Consider the following 11573-nt stretch of genomic DNA (forward strand, 5'->3'; position numbering starts at 1 on the left):
GCTGCTAGATTTTAAATTAGTGTTAAAACTTAGTTGTCGTTAAAGTTGTGATGTTTCCTCCTTCTTCAATTCATTCAGCAAGTATTTTCTCAGTGCTTCTGTACCAGATACTGTTTGAGATACTAGGACTACATCAATAAACAAAACAGTTGAATACACCTGCCAACATGAAGCTTTCATTCTAGCAAGGTGGGAAAAATTAATAGTATAAGTAAGACTATTATATGATACCTCAGATGGTGAAAAGTGCTATGAAAAATAATAGAACAGGATACAGTGTCTAAAGTGTTGGGGTTGTGGGGGAAGGCAGGTTGACATATTAATAGATGATCAAGGTAGGCATCATTGAGAGAGTGATATTTGGGTGAAGACCTGAGAGGAGGTGAAGGAGTGAGCCTACAGGAACCTGGCTGAAGAATCTTCAACATGCAAAGAACAGTCAGATCTAAGACTCTAAAGTAGAAGCAGTTGTAGCACGTGTAAGGAATAGCTGCAGGGCCAGGATGGCTGGTGCCCTGAGTGTGAGGGGGCGAGCAGGAGGAGTGGAGGTCACAGGGCAGGGCAATCGGGAGGGCCTTGTAGGCCACCAGAAGGAGGAAGTCTTTTAAGCAGTAAACATTTAAGTCAATCAGCATTTTCTGATTCTCTACTGAGGACTGTAAACTCTCATTCAGTCCCAGATACAATTCTCTTTGGTTTCTTCCTTCTGGATTCCTGAGGTGGAACCATGTTCCTTTTGAACCCCTAGGGAGGTGTAAGTTTTGCTGCCAGCAGATATCTCCATTATCTTGGATAGTTACCATTCAGTGTTGGGTAAAAACAATTTAACTTATTTTTCTGAGCCCTTTTGACACAGAGCAAAGCAATACGTAAATCTCAAATGTTTCATATACCTGGGGGAGGATAAAATGAATTGCTTACCAACATATTGCTTCCAAAATTCAGTCTATAAAGAAAAAGAGGACAAGTTAATGGTACTATTTACAGTGTTTTTGATTCCTTCTCTATTATAGTATTTATAATATATATACATGTATAGATTTTTAAAATTCCAAAGGGAAATATGGTTTTTTCCCTATTTTTCAAAAAGGTTTTTCTATTCTTTGTTCTGCATCTGAAGGATGTTATGTGGAAATACTCACAGTTTTCTCAGTGTTTTCAAAAACTTCTCGTGCTTCTTCAAAACTGCATTTTTCTTCTCTACATTCTCTCTCAAGGTTCCCTCGAACAAACTCTTCCAGTTTACCTGAATTGTACCTCTTTGGCCGATGGAGAATTTTGGTGGCATTTTCACGGTCAAGAAAAACTGAAATTTAAAAGAACTCTTTAGCTTTAGAGAAAAGAAAATATTATGAAAATTAAATACATCTCTTAAGAAAGGCTTTGTTTTTTAATCCAAGTAATCCCCAAACCAATTTATCTTTGGGGCATAGAGCCAAAATCTATGATGTTCTCATGGTACTGTATACATAGGGAGATTTAGGAATTAAAATTCAGTTTTACTTTTAGTCAAGAGAGCTCCAGTAATAAAAGGTCAGATTTTCATTCATATTTGAATTTACTCTGGATGAAAAAGAAAGTTCTCAAGTAAGCAGTTAACTTCACACTTTGTCATCATTTGAAAATAGCTAATTGCAGATCCTTGCAAGGTGATCCATCACCCTGGCCAGGCTGTGTTTACAGGGCGCAGTTGTCCAGATGACTTGGCAGCACGTTTCTGTTGGAAGAGCAGAGGCCTAAAGGCAACCCTGGTGTCTCACTAGATATTAAAGAGAAACCTCTGCCTTCATGTTTTTTATTCTTTAAAACTTCAAACTCACAGCCCCTTAAGTTGGCATGTATTCTAGGAACTCCAGTGACATATGTCATTTTCTGGGATTCAGGATGTGATTTATTTTAGCTTTGACTGACTAGCCTGTAGGAACACTCCTGAACACTGGAGGATTAAGGTCTCTAATCTAATTCTCCACCCCTCCCCCCACCACCCTGCTCCAATCTCAGTCTCTTCTTTCTGTTTCACTCTGTCTCCGTTCATGTGTCTTTCTCTAGATAGAGAGATATAGATATAGTATCTATATTTATAATTAATGACAGGAACTCAAGAAGCTGCCTAGAGTTATTCTTTTCCTTAAGAGAACATCTGATAGCATCTCAACAGGACGAGATGTTTATAACATGAACTTTCCAGGGCATTTTGGGGCTGTTTTCTTGTTAGTGCCAAAGAGGGAAAAAAGGAAAGGAGAAGAAATAACTAAAGTCCTTTATTTCCACTGAAGCTGTTCGCTTTATGGAGCCTGCTGATCCCTTGACAGTCTCTCCCTTTTCTCACTCCTCAAGTCCCCTTGGGCTTTACTTTCCCCCCGAATTTAGCTTAGACTTTTTCTCTTCAGCTCTTCCCTTGTCAACTTTCTCTATTCCCTTCACCCCTTCTTCAGTACTTAATGCCCCACAATCCCAACTGCTAGGTCAGACAGCCAGGTGCCCTGGGAGAAAGCCACAAGCTGCCAATGGGTGCCATGGCATATTGATGCCTCCCAGCCTCCACCATGCCCTCCTCTCTGCTCGCTAGTTCCTGTGCTTGGCCCTGGGCACTCCTAGTAGCATCTGTGTCTGTATCCATTTACAGTGCGTTCTAGTGGAAAAATAGGGGTTTGGAGGCAGAGCAGACACACCTGGATTTGAATCACATGTCTTACCAGTTATTGGCTATGAGACCTCAGGCAAGTCACATAATCTTTGCAGCTTAACTTTGTCAAGTGTAAACAGGAGTATCATCAGACTGTCTGCCTCCCAGCATTGCTGACAGGATCAGTGAGATCCTGTGCAGGCTGGTGTGTGGTGGTTATCTCTCTTCCTTTCTACTCCTGTGTCTGGTCTGCCTTCCTCTTCTCAATTTCCTTTTTACTTAATGCACTTTTCTGTGGTTCTTTCTCTTCTTTACCCCATCTGTATAATTAAATGACTCCTGTCAGGATCAGCAGTGACTTCCTAAAGGATAATTTTGAACTTCTCTATTTGCTGCCTGCTCTGAAACACTCCTAATTGTTGATCTCTCCCTTCTCAGGGTGCTCTTTCCATGAAATCACTCTCTCTTGGTTCTCCTCTTTGCACTGACTCTTGCTTTTTTTAATTAATTAATTTTAGTGAGAGGCTAATTATATTACAATACTGTGGTGGTTTTTTGCCATACATCGACATGAATCAGCCACGGGTGCACATGTGTCCCCCCATCCTGAAACCGCCCCCCCCCCCACAACTCCCTCCCACCCCATCAATCTGGGTTGTCCCAGAGCACCAGCTTTGACTGCCCTGCTTCATGCATCCAACTTGCACTGGTCATCTATTTTACATATGGTAATGTACATGTTTCAATGCTATTCTCTCATATCGTTCCACCCTCACCTTTTCCCACATAGTCCAAAAGTCTGTTCTTTACATCTGTGTCTCCTTTGCTGCCCTGCATGCAGGATCATCATTACAGTCTTTCTACATCCCATATATATGCATTAATATACAGTATTTGTCTTCTGACTTTCTTTACTTTGTATAATAGGCTATAGGTTCATTCACCTCATTAGAACTCACTCAAATACATTCCATTTTATAACTGAGTAATATACCATTGTGTATATGAACCACAACTTCCTAATCCATTCATCTGCTGATAGATATCTAGGTTGGTTCCATGTTCTAACTATTGTAAATAGTGTTGTGCCTCTTTCAATTCTGGTTTCCTTGGGATGTGTGGCCAGCAGCAGGACTGCTGGGTCAGATAGCAGTTCTATTCCCAGTTTTTTATGAAATCTCTACACTGTTCTCCATAATGGCTGTACCAGTTTGTATTCCCACCAACAGTGTAAGAGGGTTCCCTTTTCTCCATATGCTCTCCAGCATTTATTCTTTGTAGATTTTTTGATGGTGGCCATTATGACCAGTGTGAGATGATGCCTCATTGTGGTTTTGATTTGCATTTCTCTAATAATGAATGATGTTGAGCATCTTTTCATGTTTATTAGCCATCTGTATATCTTTGGAGAAATGTCTGTTTAGTTCTTTTGCCCACTGTTTGATTGGGTTATTCTGGTATTGAGTTTGATTGGGTTTTCTGGTATTGAGCTGCATGAGCTGCTTGTATATTTTGGAGATTAATTCTTTGTCAGTTGTTTCATTTGCTATTATTTTCTCCCATTCTGAAGACTGTCTTTTCACCTTGCTTATAGTTTCCTTCATTGTGCACTGACTCTTGTTATTCACCCATAACTTGCATCCATTCATTCCCCTTCTCCTGCCTGCCCCATGAGGTTCAGTGTTCTCCCAGGCTCCAGCCACCAGTTTCAGCCTTGTTCTTCCTCAATCTATACATCTTTGTCAGGGCCAGGACTAGGTGAGGTGAACAAGGCCCCCAGGACACAGAATCCAAGCAGGCATGCTTTCTCAGGGTATGCAAGTATTTTTATGCCCTTCGTGCCCTTCTTGCCTCACCTTAGTCCAGCCTTAAAATGTTAGTCACTCAGTTGTGTCCGCCTCTTTGTGACCCTATGGACTGTGTAGCCTGCCAGACTCCTCTGTCCATGGGATTCTCCAGGCAAGAATACTGGAGCGGGTTGCTGTTCCCTTCTCCAGGGGATCATCCTGACTCAGGGATTGAACCTCGGTCTCCTGCATTACAGGCAGATTCTTTACCATCTGAGGCTCTGAGTCCTTTCTTTTCTTTCTTTCTTTTTTTTTTTTTTTTTTTCTGAGTCCTTTCTTGACTCAACACAATTTTCTGTGCACTTACTCCTGCCAGGCACTGTACTAGGTGCCACAAGATCCATGCTCACTCCCTGGGTCCTTAGACACACATGTGGTTGTAACTGCCATGTATATGACAGTGAGTTCCAAATATCCACCTCAAGTCAGATAGATCTTTGGAATTCCAGATTGTCTTTCCAACTTGGAACTGTACATCACCAGGTGGCTGGTAAGACCTGATGTTTCCTTAATATTTCTGTATTGCTGGATGGACAATGTGCTCAGTGTTTGCATCCATTATTTCATTCTCTCCTCACGGCAGTTCCATGAGACAGGTGCTGTCATCTCAGTTTTATAAATCAGAAAACGAAGGTTCAGAGAGGTTAAGTGACTTGCCCCAAGTAACGCATTAAAGTGTCAACGTCAGAATTTAGTTGTGGGCAGTCAGACTGCCCACAGTCCATGCTCTTAGGCACTGGGCCATATCCTAGATGCTCAAGGATGTGTTCTTTCCACTTCTCCTAAACCCTTTCCCTTTTCATACCCAGATGGTTAAGTCATGTCATTTCTAGTCAATACTTCCATAGTGTCACTTGAATTCCCTTCCCTCTTCTGATGCCTTCCCTCGATGACTGCAGTGGCCTCAAGACTGGTCTCCCTGTGTCTGGCCGCCTGTTTCCCACACAGTTCATGAGAATGTTGCCAGGCCAAGCAGCCTAAGTCAGCCGTCAGTGGTATTCATGTTTACACTTCTGATGACTCCAAATTGCATTCTTTTGTCCAAACTCCTTAGTTTAGGGCCTTCCTTATCTGATGCCCTGACCCTGCCTCACCTGTCATATTCAATATTGAAAGAATACTGAGTTCCTGAAAGACCTCACATTTGTTGTGAATCTGGATCTCTGTATATGAGTGCTCCTCTCTGCGTAGAATGCCCTTAATCAGGTGTTTTAGTAGAATGAACCTACTCATTTTTTAAGACCCACCTCAAAATATTGTCCCTCTGTCAGTGTCCCCCAATTAATATGTTCCTTTCTTTATGCTCCTTTAGTGTCTGGTATGCATCTTATCACATTGTATTGAAATCTCTCACCTGGCCTCATGGTACTGTAGATCAGAGAGGGAATCTGATTTATCCCCAAGCCCCTCGTACCTTGTGATGGTACCTGGCACCGTACTAGCCACTGTGTTATGGCCTGAAGCTGTCTTTCACTTTATTTCATTCATTCATTCTGAATGAAAGGCAGCTTGGGTCCATACACTTTACAAAACTGAATTGGTTGCACAAAATAGTTTTGATTGCAAAATTCTAAATTGATGCAGTAATACCTAAGGGCAGCAGCCATGAAAATGCAACATCTCTGTGAAAATCATTCATAGAAACTGCTTTTAGAAGCCAGTAACAGTTTAACAGCAGAGGAGAGCACTGCACCGACACTGTCTATCCTTAGGGAAAGACCGCTGGTGCTCTGCTCAGGGACCTAATATCTCTGACTATGAGGACTCCACTGCCTTTCTCCTCACCATTGTCAGAGGGTCATATATTTAACCCTTCTTCAAGCTTATCTCTTCTTTTCATTATTTACCAAGTTTCTGAAATCCTAGTCCTCCTTATTTTTCTCTGAATCTGTCCTTTTTTCCTACATCTGAGGTCTTCAAGGGAGCAGCAGCCTTCTTAAAACCTCCAACACCTCACCACTTATCTTGAAGGAAGAGGTTGGATCCTTTGTCTTCCTAGATCTCACACTGATGAGATGTGTATAAAGACTTAGCTTTATGTTCTACTTTGTGAATGTTCCAGCTAAATTTCTTTACTGCTTGATGCTGCCCAGTTTGCTGGTTTAATTTAACCTCTGCATTCATGTGTCGTTATTTCTGCATTTCAGTGTGACATCATGTCTGGAGTGGGAACCACAGGGCCAGTCTGCTTTCTGGGGATGCTTCGGGTTGGCACCCCTGATCTTGGCACTGTAGATTTGATTATAATAGGTTGACAAGTAAGTGTGATAAATGCTTCCTGTGAGAACATGCTGTTTGTCTAAATGGGGTAGTTTCTTCTCTGTGTGCCTGCCTTTGGGGAATACATAAAGTCACTGAAGTTGTGGAAAAAAACCAAGTGATGTAAATTGCATTGACTAAGTTTGTACTCTTGATGTCAATTCTTGGATTAGCTTTGCTGTCCTAAGAGCTCAAGTGAGCATTGAATTTCCCCCTGTGTCAACTCCAAGATGTTTGGAATCAAACAAAATAATTTCTTTCTAACCCGTGGAAAACTTTAGTGATAAATAACAACTTATTACTAGAAAGTTTGTTTGTATTCTAAGACTATCAATTGAAGGTGTATGATTTTATAGACTTTAAAAATTAGAGGTCTGACTCATTAAACAGTTCTAAAATTTTGAATCACGTTATATGTCTTAAAATCAAACTTTGTGTAAGTAAAACCATTGTTTTTGCTCTGTTTCTCATTTTGATTTCAAAGTAATGAGTAAAGAACCCACAAAATGACAATTTTTCTCCAAATTCTGCTGTTACCTTGTTAAAGCATTTTCCCCCTTTTAATTTTTTTTAAACCAAGAAGACAACTGTTGTCTAAGGAATTAAATTGTCAATTCATAAGCCCAACAGTGTCCATTTAAAAAACATGCTGTAAATATTGTAAATCTATTTAATTTTTTAAATGAAGAAGGCATAGCTACCAGAGAATTAGTACTTACTAACCCATAAGCTAACTACTAGAATCATAAATTTTGTGGTCAAATCCTGTGATCATTATTTAATGAAGAAGACAGCCCCAGATGTTTCTGTATCTAAAATACAAGCACATTCAATATAACTTTATAAAGGAAACAAACCTGTACATTCAGCACTGAGTAGATATCCTAAAAGGCAGATGGTGACGAGGCCCGGTGATTCTGCCATGATCATGTTCAGGCACCACATAACCTTTGTTAGTAGCTTGTGCAAGCAGCAAGGTTGACCAACTGTTCCAAAGTACAAGCTGAGCTGTATTTACTTCTGGGAAACAGTGTCTATCTCCCTCAGTGGGCTGTTTCCAATGGCCTCTTGGATTAAACGAAAAGAGGAGGCAGTGGCCATCGTTAAACTTCACCTCTGATTCCATGGGCTTCTGTCACTGTGGCTGACCTGAGACTGAAGCTTGAACTGACCCATTGTTAGAACAGGGGAAGGTACAATGGCTGCTGTTGCTGTGGCAGCAGAACTCATCTTAGGATCCATCTTGTCAGTGAACACTAATGTCATATAGTTGAAAGGTAAAGAGATTGAAAGCATGAAGTCATTTTGTCACCCACCTTAAAACGTTTCCACTGCTTATATCTGTTGAGTCACCTGGTGGATCTTTTATCTTCCTCCTCATAATGAGGAGTTTATAAACTTCATTGTGCTGTGTATGCATATGGTGAAGCAGATGGGCCCTGTCTCAGAACGTATGTATATATGTTTGAGTGTATATATGTATGCATGTATACTTATGTATAGAAAATAAATGTATAAATATTATTATATAATAGTTCATATTTATATACCACTTCACATGTAATATAAAAAATTCATAATAGTATAGCAATGTCCCTGCCATTATTTGTACTGCTGTTGTGATACATTTTATTTCCAAATGTTATAAACCCTATATTATCTTATTATTCTGCTTTAAGCAGTCAACAGTCTTTCAAAGAAATTTTAAAATGAGGAAAAATATATTTAGTCACATGTTTACCATTATGATATTCTGCATTTCTTTGGGTAGACCCAGATTTCAATCTGCTACAATTTTTCATCATTATGAAAAATTTTCATTAATAATTTTGATAGTATAGGCTATTTTATGATGAATTTTCTCAACTTTATTTGAAAATATCTCCATTTTGCCTTCATGTTTCAAAGTTGGCTGCATATACGATTCTAGGTTGAAATTTTTTTTCAGCACATTAAAGAAGTCATCTTAGGATGGGGAACATGTGTATACCTGTGGCGATTCATGCTGATGTATGGCAAAACCAATACAATATTATAAAGTAATTAACCTCCAATTAAATAAATTTATATTAAAAAAAGAAGTCATCCTATTGCCTTCTGGCATGCATTGTTTCTGATGATAAGGCAGTGAATATCCTTCTCATTTATTTTTAGCAATTTGACTACAGTGAGCCAAGGTATTCTTGGGGTTCACTGAGGTTCTTGGATTTGTGGCATTAAAATTAGGAAAATTCTTGTACTTTATTTTTTCAAAATTTTGTTTTAAAATAAAAAGTTATAGGAAATTGCAAAATCAATACAGAGAGGTCCCATATACCTTTCCCCATGTTTATATCTTATATAAATATATATATATATATATATATATATATATATATAGTAGTATAATATCAAAACCAGGTAGTGGACATTGAGTGGTTTATTTTATGTATATAATTCTAAGTGATTTTATCACAGGTATAGAAGAAAAATTCTGTCATCACAAACATCTCCTTTGTGCTGCCTATTTTATGATCACACCCCTCCCCCTCCTTCCAATTATTCCTAACCCCTGGCACAACTGATCAGTTTTCAGTCTCTATAGTGAAAATGTTGTATAAATGGAATCATAGGGTGTGTGACCTTCTGAGCTTGGCTCTTTTCATCCAGCACAATGTCTTTGAAATCCATCTAGATTGTTGCATGTTTTAGTAGTTGTTTTTTATTGCTGAGGAATATAGATATGCCAATTTGCTTGACTATTCACTTACTAGGGACATTTTTATTGTTTGCAATGTTTTGCTATTGCAATAATGTGTTTTTGACATCCATGTACAGGTTTCTATGTGGACATAATTTTTAAATTTCTCTGGGATAAACGTGTAGGAATGCAGTTTCTGGGTCATGTGAGAGTTGAATGTTTGTTTTTTAAATAAACTGCCAAGCTGAATTCCAACATGGCAGTACCACTTTACATTCCAACCAGCAATTGATGAGTGATCCAGTTTCTCTACATACTTGCAAGCATTTGGTATTATCATTTTTTATTTTAGACATTCTGATAGGTGTGTAGACCATTTATATTGAAGATAATTATTAATAATTTAGTACTTAAGTCTGCCATTTTATTGTTTTTTCCCCCTTCTTGTTCTCTTTCCTCTATTCTCTTTACATGCCTTTTTGTGGGTTACTTGAAAAAAATTTTAGAATTCCATCTTGATTTATTTATGGAAGTTTAAAAAAAGTATATCTTATTGTATAATTATTGTAGCTTTTGCTCTGTTACAATATACACATGTGACTTATCAGAGTCTCCTGGCATCAGTATTTTAACACTTAAGTATGAAACCCTACTTTCATCCATTAATCTTCTCTACTTTTAAATATCACTGTCATGATAACCAGATAATGCTATTTTTGTTTTAATTATCAAATATCATTTATAAAACTCATGAAAGCTTCCCTGGTGGCTCAGATCATAAAGAATCCACCTGCAGTGTGAGAGGCCTGGGTTCAATCCCTGGGTTGGGAAGATCCCCTGGAGGGGGGGCATGGCAACCCACTCCAGTATTCTTGCCTGGAGAATCCCTGTGGACAGTGGAGCCTGGCGAGCTACAGTCCATGGGGGTTGCAAAGAGTTGGACATGACTGAGCAACTAAGCACAGCATAACACATGAGGAGAGGGGTAGTCTACCAAATATATTCATATCTCTGCTCTTTCTGTTGCTAGATCTTCCTATCCAATTCTTTTATCATTTGCTTCTCATTGAAGAATGTCCCTTAGCCATTCTTTTAAGATAAATCTGAAAATGCTTCTATTTCCCCTTGATGCTTGAAGGATAGTTTCACTGGGTATCAGATTTGTGCTGGACTGATTTTTTCCCTCTGGTACTTGAAAATGTACCATTTCCTTCTGGCTTCCATGTTTTCAAGTGAGAAATCTACTGTCATTCAAATTGGTCCTCCTCTACAGGTATTGTGTCAGAGTTCTCTAGCAGCTATCAAGCTTTTGTTTTCTTTGTCTTTAGTTTTCACAGGTTAGTTATGATGTGCTTTGTTATGGATTCTTTTGGCATTATACTGTTTGGGGTTCACTCAGCTTCTTGAATCTATAAATTTGCCTTTTTACCAAAATTTGGAAAATTTCAGCTATTATATCTTTGGCTCCACTTTCTTTTTCCTCTCCATATGGGATTCTAATGACACCAGTGTTGCATGTATTTTATTGGTCCACAGGACTCTCAGTCTCTATTAGTCTGTATTTTCTCTCTTATTAAGTACATTCTGTGAAAACACTTCCTGGTGAGCCCTCTTTTAAGTTTACTGAGTTGATCTGTCATCTCCAATCTGATTTTGAGCCTCTCCAGAGAGATTTTTTTTAAGTTATACTTTTCAGCTTTATATTTTCCATTTTCTTTTTTTTTAAATAAGCTTTTTTACTTTTGCTGAGATTTTCTATTTTAAAATTCTTTCTGAGATAATCTGTAGTAGATTGTTGAAACATTTTTATGATGCCAGCTTTAATATTCTTTTCAGATAATTCCAACATTGATTCATTTCAGTATTAGTGTCACTTCATCATCTTTTCTCATTCAAATTGTGATTTTCCTGGTTCTTAGCATTATGAGTGGCTTTCAATAGTATTCTGGACATTTTGCCTATTACATTAGTAGATGCTGGGTCCTATTTAGCAGGCAGTCACTCTGACCTATGACCCAGGTCATGGGCTATTTTTCTGGGCTGTGATTCCAATTCAACTTTGAGATCCTTTGTAGGATTATTTTGGTAAATAAAATTCCAAGTCAGTTAATATTATGATATGGAGGCTATCTGCATGTGCCTGACCCAGTCAGCTATATCC

At 38.6% G+C, this 11573-nt stretch overlaps 1 protein-coding gene across 1 annotated transcript in view; it reads right to left on the bottom strand.

The window, feature by feature from the left end:
- The window catches only part of F9 (coagulation factor IX), a 36315-nt gene extending 28595 nt beyond the window's left edge, over positions 1 to 7720 (bottom strand). The window contains exons 1-3 of the mRNA XM_004022305.6: positions 7590 to 7720; positions 1143 to 1306; positions 922 to 946 (exon numbers count right to left, since the gene is read on the bottom strand). Of these exons, the coding sequence (XP_004022354.1) occupies positions 922 to 946; positions 1143 to 1306; positions 7590 to 7677 (277 nt within the window). The 5' untranslated portion in view covers positions 7678 to 7720. The remainder of the gene's footprint in view (positions 1 to 921; positions 947 to 1142; positions 1307 to 7589) is intronic.
- Between the last annotated feature and the right edge of the window lie 3853 nt (positions 7721 to 11573).

The sequence above is a fragment of the Ovis aries genome, chromosome X, assembly GCF_016772045.2.
Source record: "Ovis aries strain OAR_USU_Benz2616 breed Rambouillet chromosome X, ARS-UI_Ramb_v3.0, whole genome shotgun sequence".
Taxonomy (NCBI): domain Eukaryota; kingdom Metazoa; phylum Chordata; class Mammalia; order Artiodactyla; family Bovidae; genus Ovis; species Ovis aries.